A 14,708-nucleotide genomic window follows, 5' to 3' on the forward strand; every position below is an offset into this window, starting at 1 on the left:
TATATTTACGCATACTCAAACTGAGTCCCTTACGTTTCACTAACTTCAATGTAAAAAAAACTAGAAAATGTAAACGAGTGTGTATTGACAGGGTACTACATGTCCCTGTAGTATGCACACAAGTAGAAAGCAAGAAAGCAGTGAAAATCTAACACGGCTAAAACACTGGCATTAACAAGTCATTTTTCATTAAATTAAACTAATGGAAAATTTTCTTTCAGAATTATATGTATGCATAGTATGTATTCATTTTTTGATGTGTTTGTTGGTTTTTCAGCTTACACCACTGTATTTACATTAAATACATTAATGAAATTACATTTTGTAAATGTAAGTGTAATCTATTCTTTCACATTTCATGTAATCATCATCTGGTCAGTGTATTTTCCATTTATACCCATGTTTACAGATCCAGTAAAGCTTGTCATTTTACCAAAACAGCCGTTTTGCAGTTAAACACAACACACCTGTTGTACTATTTGTACTTTCATCAATTATCTTTTTCCAGAGCACTGTGTACACTGTATTAATTACTATAACAAGTTCTTGGAAATATTTGGAGACTCACTGACTCACTGAATGTTTATATGGATGGGGTTGCAATAAAATGTACTTATCTTGATGCTATCAACAAAATGTCAATTAAATAAAAATGACTGCCATAAAATCAGTCATATAAACTGTAGACAATTCATCAATAGTTAACAAATAAATAGATAATCAGTTATAAACCATCAAATCAGCAACAGCACATGCAGAGCACTGGAATGTGAAAACATGCACTATTTTTGAAAAACAGACAGAGCACAGATACAAGGACAGGGACACAGAACAGAAAGAAAATCGAAGGGGAAAAAAACAGGAAGAGAAACCAAGCCATACTAACCTCTTGGCTCTAATGAATTGTCTACTTTGTCATTAACATCAAACACTCGATCATGAACACCTATGATTTTCACGCAGCTGTCTAGAAAACAGAAGAGGTAAGAAAAACATTAGAAGCCAAACATGTTAGCGACCCCAAGATGCCTCTCCCAGCCCACCAAAGAAGAACTCAGGGAAAACAAACACTGTGATGCAAGCCACTGCCATTATGTACAAAGTAATAGTTTAACCTTAAATAGACAATTTGCTGTGAGAAGTCAGGGTAAGCATTTGCCATAAATACCTTTAGTCAACACTGTTTCATGTAACTGTGGCACTTACTTGCTGGTCTGACAAAAACTTTCAGCTTAAGACAACCTTTTTTTCCGCTCTCTGTAACCATGGATGCTGCAACACACAAACACACACACACAAATTCACTTAAATTCTGACATTTCAATCATCTCATATCAAACAAATTTATTTCGGTTTAGTTATATTCAGAGCAAAATTGTAGCGCAAGTATTTAAATATGTGCCAGAGGCTTATCAACCTCTCGGACTATTGCCGGTGAAGTTTAGCAAAAAATTAACCATGAAACATGGTTTCAAAACAACATACGATAAACACTGTGCATATATAGTAAACAGTACAGTATATGTTAATCTTATAAAGAAAACCTGAATTGCCAACATTATTTTTAGTAATAGATAATGATCTCAACTGTATAGACCTCACTCTACTAATTCCTTTAACCGTTTTTATTTCTTCTTAATGCAAAGTAATACAAAGCTAGTCACCATTACGACAAGTAAACTGTAACATTAGACGTGTGTAGAAAATATTTAGCCACTTTAGTTTCTGGTAAGATTCTCCACAGAAGCTAATAATGAATTAAATAATATCATTTAACCTAGAAGAAAAGAGAGGGCAGAGTTTTAGTGGTACAAACATTGGTTCAGTCCTTACACAGGTCTCTACCAGCACCTGAAAATGCAAGTGAGAATGAGGTTTCCATTTCTCTTCTTTTAATAGTTAGCAACAACCACACCAGCCCACAGCCCATCCCTCATTCATCTGACCATAGTTTGTGGTCTCATTCAGGAAATTGCCCCTTTCCTGTGGAATCTGAAGGGTATGAATTTGGGGTGCCTGCTGGTAAAAAAAAAAAAAAAGGATATTCTCCTGTCATCTGTGATCTAATACTAGACACTATTTTTGGTTAATGTTGGTGTTACAGGGCACCTAACTAAATATCTAATCACAGATTAATTCAATTTAATTATTACCAAACTAATCTCTCATTGCATACTGTTAATTTTAATGCCATTTCTATCATTATCCACAGTTGCATTTAATTTGCACATTGTTAATGTTACTACTGCTGCTATTACCATATTCAGTATATACAGTATATACATTTTAAGTCAACATTGTACACTTGTACATAACAGTATACATTATATATATTTACATATTATATCTGCTGCATAGTTTCTTTTATTTTAAGCTATATTTGTATTTATGTGTGTTTGATTTGTTACTTAATTTAAATTTTTATTAGTTTCTTTTTTTTTGTACTTGTCAGGCATTCACTGTGGACAGCAAAGAATTTCATTGTACTGGGTATTATATTGCTTCCTTACTGTACATATGACAATAAACACTTTAAATCTTAAAAATCAATTAATGCATAGATAAATAAAACGAACACCATTTTTTATGTTTATAATGCGTAATCAATGCAACGGCTATGCTTGAGAACTTTAAATATAAATTCCATAACTAGTAAAATATATATCTTCTATAATATTTATCCCAGATTGCATCTCCAATTAGAGTGAAATCAGTATAGTCTACTATTTCCTGTAACTTTAATACTTCCCAAATTTAAACAAAAACAGTGTCACTTCTAAAATGCCCTTTTCAGTGACAGAAACATTCACAGAAATATTTGACAAAATTCTGGGTTCTGTGCAAATGAGGTCCTAATTGGTCCCCTCTAAATCCATGCTCGCCTGTCAAAAAAAGTGTAAAAACACAAAATGATCTATTCTCAAAAAAAAAAAGCAAGCAAAGAATCAAATTCCCAGAGCTCAACCCCATTTACATCTAGTCCACGAAGACCACAATAACAAGCATCCATTGGGAGGTTGGGGATATGAGGACGGGAGGTAAAAGCATGCTAATTACTCTGACCTTTTATTTAGTATTATGAATAGAACAGGCACAGGCAGACACATTAAAAATGCAGCTAGCAGCTACAAGAGTCCAGCCTGATAACATCTTGAAAAATTGAGATCATTTTCACTTCTTGTGTCCCTGTTTAACCCCTTCTGTTCTTCTAAATCATTATGTGGTTGGAAAAAAACAGTCAAAGAGTAGAGCATGTGTGAGAAACAGAGAAAGATGGACTTACAGGTTACAGGCTTGAATGAATTTCAAAGGTTAAGTTAAATGCTCACATGGTATACAGCTCAGAGTTTACGGTATATAAAGTGAATAAGTGTGAGAGCAAGAGACATTAATGGCATTTGGATCTTTTTCTCTCACTGTTTCTCTTTTTCAGCTATCTAGCTCTCAGTCCTAAGGATGCAAGACTTTACATTCTCTGAAACAGATCCCATGGATGCCTTTTCCCCACACCACCTGTACACTGCAAACAAAGGATATAATAAAGTACAAGGTATCAGTTAAATAAAATATATGGTGTCAGAAAAAAATAAAGAACTAAACATGAAATTGTGTTCAAACAGAATATTCACATAAAATACTTGTCAAGGTTTTTAAAACATGGAGAGTTCAGTATGTTTAATTACACTTTAATCACTGTTATTGTTACAGAGCACACAAGATCAGCAATTAAATAAACAGACCTAAATATTTGTACAACGTACAGTAATAACTGGTCTCTTTGCTATCCTAACAAAACTGAATGAATGCTTTATAAAGCCAAGGTAAACCTCTTAAGCCTTTAAATAAAGACTCATAAATTGTGCTTGTATTAAGTCATTCATCTTTAGAAACTGCTTTAATCCTGGTCAGATTCACAGAGGTTTTGGAGCCAATCCCGGGAACACTGGGCACCAAACACACCCACACACACAATTCACAAACAATTCACACATTCATTCACACAACACGGATGATGCTGAGAGAACAGACTGGGGAAAGACGCAAAATTATCCACAGATAATATCAGGTGATTTGGAAGGCCAGGAAGACATAGTGTGCTACAAGTGCCTAGTTAGAGTTATTAACACTTTGGGCTTTTGTGAGAGATCTAGAGATCTTGTTCTAATAAAAAAAGAGTTGCTCTATTCATTAAAGAATGAATAGAAAGAATTTCTCAATTCCCTTATATTTTTTCCTTGTTTATTTTCTTTCCTTTTAGACAGAAATGCTAAAAATGTTAAAAACAAAGTATGACTAGTTATTAGACTGTGTATTAGACTACTATATATTTTATAATCATCATTATCATATTTTTTATTAGTTACAACTAAACAAAATCTAGTCAAACTTTTAAATGACAACCAGAGCACTCCTTAGATTCCAGATGTATAAAATAATGAGTTAATTTGTAAGTCGCTCTGGATAAAAGCATCGACCAAATGACATGAATGTAAACATAAACATAATCTTATCTGGCTGTACAATGAGGACAGGACACGTCAGGACACTGGAGGTGAATAAAGGTGTCTAAATGTGTGTAAGAGCACAAGTGTGTAAGACGTAAATGACTATTCATTGGTTTTAATCTGTGTTTAACTGGTGATACAGCCCAAGTAGTTAAGGCTCTGGGTTGTTGATCAGAGGATCAGGTTTCAAGCCCCAGTACTGCCATGCTGCCACTGCTGGACCCCTGAGTAAGGCCCTTAACCCTCACCGCTCCTGGGCTGCTGTATCATGGCTGACTGCACTCTGACCTCAACCACCAAAGTTATATGTGAAGAAAGAATTTCTGTGTGCTGTAATGTATACGTGATGAAGCAATGTATACGTGATGAAGCAATGGCTTCTAAGACTTAAACTGTTCTTTCAATATGCAGATCTGTAGATGGATGTCACTTCTGCCAAACTGCTTCTAACATTTAAACACAAGATGACTAAGAATTCCAATGCAATGTACAGCTGAAAAGATAAAGTGTTAAGATCTTTGTTCACGTACAGTATCCAATAGTGGTTTTCTGGCAGTGCTGGGATTTGAACTCACAGTCATCCTGTCACTTTCACTAAATGTCTTTCTTGGCAATTGGCAGTCTGACCAAAGCTCAATTTTAAACCCAGCAGTTCAGAAGTTTCTCTATGATGCTCTAATACCGCTTACCACTTTTCACAATAGTTTAAAATGAAAATAAATGCAAAAGCAAGGAGAAAAACCTCAGGATTTTAGGTTATACAGCAAGGAATCTGGAAAATGTCCTAGCAAACAAGGGCCTCCTATGCCCTTTTGCTCTTATATTATCCCATGCAGAAAAAGTTTATTTTTTTATTAAAAAATCATAACATCATAAATATATACAATATTAAAAAGTCTACATTGGTCTCTATCTATAAATATTCCTTTTATACATGTAGCAGCCCTGCTGTGTATTGCATGCTGATCTGAGCTCTTATCACTAATTAAAACTGAACATTTGTGCATCTAATTGAATTAAATCCATGCTTTATATTAGCTGTTGAAATAATTTAACGGCTTTTGTGTTTTGCACGGACAATATTGTGTGTGCAGACAGCCAGAAGATTGGTGACATTTGCAGTAAAACCTTGTCTGGCAAGAGCTGTGTCAAAGTCTTCTGTAAGTACCATGAAACTAATAGAAATGGAGTGTATTTACATGACTCAGGAATGTTATGTTTGGACCCACTGGCATGTCCTGGGAGTTTATCTGTGAGGATTTTTCTAAAGGTCATCTGAAGGTCTTCTTAGGAAACTGAACAATAGCCAAAAAAATTTCCCTTTTTTTCTTTTTTTTTTACATTGGATTCTTTATTATTAAATAGTTTCTGTCATTTCTGTAGATCCGGTCTATATTAAATGTAATGTTCTTTGTTTCTTTTATGGTCTAGTTATTTGTACTCTATCTTCGGTTGTTAATTGCACTGTTTACACATACTGCGCTAACCCAAGAAAGTGTTTTTGTTAACCTCTGCACCTGTGTATAAAAATAATGAGAATAAAGTTAAACTGAACTCAATGAAAATGCCTGATGCAATGTGAACATTTATGCTTTTCTAAGCAACATACTACAGAAAACAAAGAGATCAAAGGTTGCACAACCGAAAGTAAGAGTACAATGGGAAGAAAAACGTTGAAAAGAGATTCCATTCATACAAATGATTAGCCTGTCATTTGTACAGTTGGATTAGGTTCAACACTCAATCTATCCCTGTAAAAAATACAAAACCTAAATGTCCACGGTCACGTTTAACAGATGTACATGCTCTTTTTTACTGAACTTCTGTGTTACCATGCCAACTCTACCACAAATATTATCAATCATATATAAAGACCTTCACCACCACAGAGGAGACTATACACATTTCTCATTCTATTCACACCATAAAAATGTGATTAATTATTTTTCTAACTCTCTCCTAGGAGCTCCTCTAATATTGGATTTACAGACCTTCTGAGATTAAAATCTATTTTCAGATTCACAATATAAGAAAAAGATGCTGCCTCAAGCTTTTCAAAGTGGGGGTTCACATGACCTGTCAACATGTCCCGACCTTTGACCCCAAAGGTTTACACCCAGATTTCTCATCCCACACACACACACACACACACACATACACACACACACACAAAACTCAGAGATCTTGGACTGAATTCTTTTAAATTACTTGCAGATGTGTGCAGCATTAAATAGCTTCCTCTGTTGTCCTCCAGGTTGTAAAGTTAGCATCTGTACCCTGGCTTTTCAAGCCTGTACAGAACAGAGAGGCAGGAGTTTATGAAAAAAAAAAGTAAAAAGAAAAGTAAATGCTGTTTGTCCCAGATGAAAAAAAAACTTTGTCTACTCCAGCACAGCATCCTTTTTTTTTTGATAGACAATTTACCTTCTCCAGACCCAGAGTCATGGCCAACACACACAAAAAGAAGAATTATAGCCTCAATTTGATTCCAGCCCTGGCTCTGCTTTCCTTGATCAACCTGCTTGTGCTTCTCAAGGAGACGACAACGGAACTCTGTCTCCTCTCCCTAAACCCTATCAAAAAGTCTACAAATCAAGCTCACTCCTGCTGAACCTGGGAAGAGTACAACAAAAAGGGCCATTTTTCCATCTGGAAAGCCAAAATGTGATGTTTTAATTTTCATTGTTGGACTGAGTTCTAATTGAGTCGCAATATCTGTGGCAGTTTGTCATCAGATTAACACACGAGAGTGCCTAAAAAATTCACATGAATTAAAGGGATGATTATATCTGCCTGATATAGTTGCTTTAGCTCTCCAGTCAGAAGCCAAAGAAACAATAAGCAGGCATACAAACAAAGAACCTAAAGAATGTGCATCTTTCTGAACTGTACACTTGGTCTCACAAAAAAGCCAAATCACTTTAGTATAAAAAACACCAGTCACAGCCACTCTGGTTCAACGTTACCCTGAATTTATGCAAACCTAGGATTTGGGCCATATAAAACTAAAGGCCTGGCTGTAGTGTCATTATGAAGAAACAACACAGTGAATTTTTGCCAGTATCTTATTAAAGTCAACTAGGGGTCACTTAGCATGGTTTAGCATGGTCAGTGTGGTGTACCTTAAAGGAGGAATTATACCCTGGATGGGAAAGCAATCCATCGTAGGACACCATGCATGTTTGCATCCACACACTCACTCACAACTAGGGATAATTTAGAGTTGCCAATACACCCTCTGGCATGTAGAATGTAGAGAAGCCTGTGGAGACTTATGTGGACATGATGAGCAGAGGTGGAGTAAGTCACACATATGCAAGTCACAAGTAAGTCTCAAGTCTTATCCTTCAAGTCTCAAGCAAGTCCGAGTCATTTTTTGTGAGAGTCAAGTCAAGTCAAGTCACTGCTTTATGTCAAGCAAGTCAAGTCGTAGCTTGAGTCAAGCAAGTCACTGGCAAGTCATACAGATGTTTGATAATTTAACTAAATGTATATATTAAACAAAGTTAAATCTACAGTATTTATGGACTATGAGTTTTATTTGCAACAAAAATGATTATATGCATTTATTTTTAAAAGGTGTCCACATACAGGTGAGTTGTAAATACAATAAAAAATCTAAAAATGAATAAAAATCAAAACTACAAAGAATAAGATGTAAATGTAACTGAAATAAGGCCAACGTAAAAGCATGAAAAGTTTCAGTATGCCTCAAACATGGCAGAAGACCATGGAAAAGTATTTATATATAAAAAAGTACAATGGTTTCTATGCAACCAAATGGCATTTTTTTGAACAGGCATTCCCTTTTAATGGGACATAAACACATCCTTAAATTAGATCCTTCCTTTTTAACAACAGAATAACAACAACAATCAATCACATCAATCAAAAAACGTAAATTATTGACTCCCACAAACCTTGAAGTGAATTAACTATTGGAGAGAGAGAGAGAGAGAGAGAGAGAGAGAGAGAGAGAGAGAGATGATTGGAGTGAGTGTAATTTATTAATATTAAAGGAATAGTTCACCTAAAAATGAAAATTCTATCATCTTTTTCTCATCCTCATGATGTTACAAACCTGTATAAATTTGTTTTGATGAACACACAAGTAGATATTTTGAGGAATGTTTGTAACCAAACCATTCATGAGCCCCATTCACTTCCATAGTGGGAAAAATAATACTATGGAAGTGAATGGGGCTCATGAATGGTTTGTATAAAAGAATTTTTTTTATTTTTGGGTGAACTATCCCTTTAAATTGAATGTGTGTGCGTGTGTGTGTTTGCGTGTGCATGCGAGACAAGAATATGACTGCTTGCAACTCTGAAGTTTTTTATTTTTATATTTATAATTTATGTTTTTTATATATATATGTGCATCCCCATAAACGATCCATACGCTTTTCACACAAAGCCTAACACTGAAGACCAATTATAAGTGCTATTGCAAAAAAGCTGACATTTCCACATAAACAGTGACCAACCATTTACACTACATTGCACTTGCAAAAATGTAATTTGATAGAACTTTGCCATTCAATTGTGAGCGATGTGGTCGCATTCTGCTGTTCTTCTCTTCTCATCTTGCACAAAATCCCGGTACCCGAACTTAATTATTTTTGGTGTGGCGCCTTCCATGTTTCGTCACGACTGTTAAGGTTTATTAGTTAGTGCGCGCGCTCCCTCTGCTTGCCTGCTGCGTCACGTGGTTAGATTACGCTTTTGCGTGCGTTTAAAAACAGATTTAAAAACAAAATAGACAAAAAAGATCAAACAAAAACGAAAAACAAGTTATTTCGAGTCATTTAACTCAAGTCCGAGTCAAGTCTCAAGTCATGAATGTCAAGTCAAAGTCAAGTCGAGTCTTTTTTAATATTTGTCAAGCAAGTCTCAAGTCTCAAATTTGTGACTTAAGTCCGACTCGAGTCAAGTCATATGACTCGAGTCCCCCATCTCTGATGATGAGAGAATGCAACGTGTGAAGCTTGACAGACGAAGCTGGGGGAAAGTTTTCAAATCTCCTTATGAGAACTATGTACAAAACAACTTCTTCCTGAAAAAAATATATGGACTAATATACACAAAACACACTTGAAGCATTTATAAATGTTTAGCATGTGTTAATTAATTAAAAAAATATCTTCATAAATTACTGCTACTACTCCTACTACTAGTAGTAATAATAATAATGAGAATGTTTAATTTGTATAATGCTTTTCTCAAACTCAAGGGCACTTTACCGGGTTGACCAGCAAATTAGTAATTTATAAGCATTATAAGTTAAAGGCGACTTTAACTTAACAAGAGTGAGACTATAAAGCAAAATCTCCTCAGGCAAAAGTAGCAGACACAGAAACCTACAGGTGAATCAGTCAGAGAAAGCAAATATCTTTCACAGATGTTTAGTCTGTACTGAAAAGTGGTTTTGTAGAAGAAGGATGAGCTTGACAGGTTTCATGCCTTCACCAGTCAAGTATGTAATATATACAGATTGTAATGACGTCTCAGGACACAGAAGCAGAAGCACGGGAAAACTAATTAGGCTTAGCCAGATTATTGCTTATCTCACCAGTGAAGGACATGTGTTCTTCAGCCAACAGCTCAGATTTTCTTTTCTTTCATTATTTTATAGTACTGATTCATATCCATTTTGCCTCAGCAGATGTTCAATGGCCAGACGCACACAACAGCTTTTTGCTTATAATTGTGTGATAAATTGCATTCGGTTTGGGAAAGTTTGGCCAGCGTGTCTGCTGATGACTTATTATGGAAACATCACTGAAACAAGCTAAAAGATATTAGCCCAAATGGAGCTCAAATCTAGGGGGTGTGTCACTCTGCATAATCATCTGAATCTACAGTATTGCACATACAGTGTCTCTCATACCATTCTGTGTGTTTTCTCATCACTCTGGTGGTACTGCTGTACTTCATTTAAAAAAAAAAAAGAATGCTTCTTTAAAAAAAAAAGGCAATAAAAATGGAAAAATATAACTTTATATTTAAACAATGAGACTTAGACCTATTAGCCCACTGCTATGAGCAACTCCTGTAGAAATATATTGCATAGCAATTACTATCTCTGATTTATATTTAAAAAGCTTTAAAATAAATGTAATGCATGCAACATTACCTGAATTACAGTATATTTGGATAGCTGAGTTAAGAAGTCTTAAACATCTCATGAAAATATTCAATTATGTGACCTTTCTCAGCTTCAAATTTATTGACCACACTAGTTTTTTCCAGATTCAAATGATATGATTATGATTATATTCCACACAAGCAAAAGGGCAAGATTTTTATTATAATGTATCCTTAACCTTTATAGTCTTGCTTTATAAACTGTGCTCGGGTTTGTTCAAACTGTGCATTTAAGCGTTTGAAAAATGAACCGTCAAAGGAACTTTTAGATCAAGTCACAGAGTAAAACAACAGTTTACTCACATATATAATAATATTCTCGTCCTGGCCGGAACTCAAAGCCCAGAGAGAAGGGTGTAAAGAGCTGGAACTTCTCAGAGAACTTGAGCGGCCCGTTGGGCGAGTGTGGCCTGTTGCACTCCCAGCGCTTAAAGCCTTTGGCTGTGTCATCACAGGTGCTGTAGCCATCATAGTTCACCATGTAGAGGACATAGCGCTCTGTCCTCTCCTCAGGCACTGAGTCCTCATAGTGTGGGCAGTAGACGTCCAAGTAGTCGTTTATACAGACGTCGATGTGGTAGTCTCCACGGAAAAACCTGCCAGAAAGAGAGAAATGAATACAAGCTGTGACTTCTACTATTTCCAGATCAGTACTCAGCAAGAGACTGTCAAAATTCTCCAAACAAGCAACTTTATCTCTTTGAGAAGGGCTGTGAAGAAACTGAGAGACATAAATGTTCTATGGTTTTATATTCTATGGCTTTGAGATACAGAGTACAGAGAGAAAATCAAGCAATGAGTCTACAATCATTTTATTTACATTTTTTCATTAAAATAAAAAAGTGCTGATGGCAATAGGTCGACTCATTAACATTATTAAACTCCCTTTGTATGGCTTTTAAATCATTATTCTGGACAAACACAGCTGATTTCAGGTTTTTTCAGTTCTCTTTTTTAATAACCTTGACCTCAAGAGATCTAGTATAGCTGGACACTTTTTTAAACAGAAAACAGCAGGTCAAATCATTAGCTGTGGATCAGCTTTGCTTGTTAGATTGATCAGCTAACAGAAGCTGGCTGGAACGTTTAATTGAAGACTTGTGCTCTTGTATATGACCCAGTGGTGCATTTAACTTTTTCAGTTTGTTCTGCCTCATATCAAACATTGGAAAGATAAAAAATAATGTCTTTGTATTTAGAAAAGAAGTTGTTAGCTTCGTCAACATTTCCAAGGGCTACTACTCTCATTGCCCTTGTGTATTTTGTGGACTGGTCAAAGAAAACATTAAGACATAATAATAATAATAATAATAATAATAATAATAATAATAATAATAATAATAATAATAATAATAATTGTTAGAAATGATTTATTTGGAGACAGAAGAGAAGGACAGTTTATACAGAAGCTATTTCCATGGAAAAGTGCACATTTAATTTTTTTAATATAAGGACAGACCTTGTGGCTGTGTGTATGCAGTACAGTATGTTGCACAACACACAGAAATATCATTAGAAACCTATAAATGCACAGTGACGTCAAACATTTAAAGATGTGCCATGTCATTAAATTGATAGTGCTGCAGTTAAAGCAGGATCCTTTCACTGCAGCAACCAGGAAACACATTTAAGAGTTGAGTGAAGGTTAAGGTGGCTGAAGAATGGTTGCAGGAAACACAGTGAGTTCATCACTTAATTTGATGTGAGCACTGTTATTGACGTCATGGTTTTGCCTCCTATCACACGGAGGTGAGGAGAGGAGGATGTTTTATACAATGCAAACATAATATAAAGAGACAAACTACAGCATGGTCTTCAGTTCACTTCTAATAACCAGTAAGAGGAATTACAACGTGTTGCTAATATACTCTTTATTGTGGACAATGGATTAAATGTAATTCATGCCAAAATGCATTAAAACCTTTATACAGTATAAACTATTATTATTATATATTATTATCTAAGTAATCACAAAGACACCAATATCCAATATAAGAGATATCTATCTCTCATGCCTCAGTAATGTAGCACAGAGACAAAGGCTTTAAATTTTCTGTTTTAGGCAAGAAAATAAAACTCAGTGCTTGGACATTTACTTTATGCTAGTGATCATTCAAGGGTTGTATTCATTGATGTTGCAAGCTTTTATTTGAACTTTATGAGAACGATAACAGACCTGTTTACTCTAATAGCTAAATATTTATTCTGCTGTCAGAGATATGGTACAGAAAGCAGATTTCCTTTAATTGTTTTTAATGAAAAATATATGTAAGCAATAATAAAGAATTTAAACATTGAAATTCAGAGCTTGCAGCATGTTTGCCAAGCCAATGGTAACATTTACTGAAGACTCATAGCAGTCTGGCCTGCATCAACAATTCTAAAATTGTATGTCTTTTAGTGAATGAAGCATTATGCTTAATCAATCTTCTACATTGAGAAATATTAACAGAGGCTATAAATCAGCGAAAGCTTCTTCGACAGATTGGCAGTAGAACTATTCCTGCTACTGAATACAAGTTGGTTGGCGACTTTTCTCATTTTTAAAAGCAAGCTTCCACCAGCTGCAGGAAAGGTTCCTGACGATTAGCAATAAGAAGGCTGTAATTAAAAACTGAGAAAGGATAGGAGGCTAATTGTCAAATGATGCTATTAACATGTCTTTGTTATGCTACAGCTGTTGGGGCAAAGCTTTAAGTCAAAACACTGTGTACTCTGTAATCAGAGAGAGGCTTGCCCAAGTTTAGAACATTTATTACAAGCTTATTATAACCCCCGAAGAACTGAAAATACAGGGAACCTGTTATTTTCATTTCGGTCTACATCCCTTTTTTGTCTGTCTCTGTCGCAGCATTGTGGGGCTGTTGGATTGGTGAGAGGGGCGGCCAACCACACTGGGACTTGATTGACCCATTTCCATTACAATTACACAGCCCAGTGAGATTGCTGCTCTCTCTAAATGAAGTCCCATCAGCCACCAAAATGACACTTGGCCCTGGCCAGCCTGTAGTAATGAGTGTGAGAAGAGCGACATAAAGAAAAAGAGTAAAGCAGAAAGAAGGAGAGAGATTCTTTATGATGAAAAATAGAGGTGTGATTGCTTATAATCCGTTACCCTGATACAGTGGACTCCCTTCTGCCGGCAAAATGGGACTGAAACACTCACAGAGAAATGCTGGTCATATTGAGACCAGTCTGTCTCTTTTTAGTGGTTGAAGCATTCACAACATGTGAGAAAACGTTCCTCTAAAAATTTCCTCTAACTATTTGTAATACATGTTGCAATATTATCCATTTTATACATGTTGGTTGCTACAAATTCTTATCAGAGAAGCTTGATTGGAATTAGACTAAGTGACTGCAAGTTATTAATATTTCCTCCTCCTCTTTGTCTAAGGCATCTATTTATTGTGTGGTTTAGGACACAACCTTGTGGTATGAGAAGCAGCAAGATCTGCATTATGAAATGTTCTTCTGGAAATACAGTGGTGTGAAAAAGTTTTTGCCCCTTCCTGATTTTTTTTACTTTTTTGCACACTTTAATGTTTCAGATCATCAAACAAATTTAAATATTAGTCAAAGATATAACAAGTAAACACAACATGCAGTTTTTAAATGAAGGTCTTTATTATTAAGGGAAAACAAAATCCAAACCCACTGTGTGAAAAAGTGTTGGTTATAACTGTGGTTATAACTGTGGTTTTAGCCACACCCAGGCCTGATTACTGCCACACCCAGACCTGAAGAAATCACTTAAATAAGACCTGACTGACAAAGTGAAGTAGACCAAAAGATCCTCAAAAGCTACACAACATGCTGAGATCCAAAGAAATTCAGGAACAAATTAGAAAGAAAGTAATTGAAATCTATCAGTCTGGAAATGGTTATAAAGCCATCTCTAAAGTTTTGGGACTCCATCAAACCACAGTGAGAGACATTATCTACAAATGCCGAAAACATGGAACAGTGGAGAACCTTCTCGGGAGTGGCCAGCCGAACAAAATTACCCCAAGAGGGCAACGATGACTCATCCAAGATGCCACAAACATCATCCAA

The 14,708-nt window shown here is 35.5% G+C and overlaps 1 protein-coding gene across 2 annotated transcripts in view; it reads right to left on the bottom strand.

Annotated features, from left to right (window-relative positions):
• efna5b (ephrin-A5b) overlaps window positions 1-14,708 on the bottom strand; it is an 81,955-nt gene that overhangs the window by 5,092 nt on the left and 62,155 nt on the right. The window contains exons 2-4 of one of the 2 annotated variants that reach the window (XM_060881620.1): window positions 10,956-11,248; window positions 1,207-1,272; window positions 887-967 (exon numbers count right to left, since the gene is read on the bottom strand). In XM_060881620.1, coding sequence (XP_060737603.1) covers window positions 887-967; window positions 1,207-1,272; window positions 10,956-11,248 — 440 coding nt within the window. The remainder of the gene's footprint in view (window positions 1-886; window positions 968-1,206; window positions 1,273-10,955; window positions 11,249-14,708) is intronic. The other variant, XM_060881621.1, reaches the window with a different exon arrangement.

This window comes from Tachysurus vachellii, chromosome 11 (assembly GCF_030014155.1).
Source record: "Tachysurus vachellii isolate PV-2020 chromosome 11, HZAU_Pvac_v1, whole genome shotgun sequence".
In the NCBI taxonomy this organism is placed as follows: domain Eukaryota; kingdom Metazoa; phylum Chordata; class Actinopteri; order Siluriformes; family Bagridae; genus Tachysurus; species Tachysurus vachellii.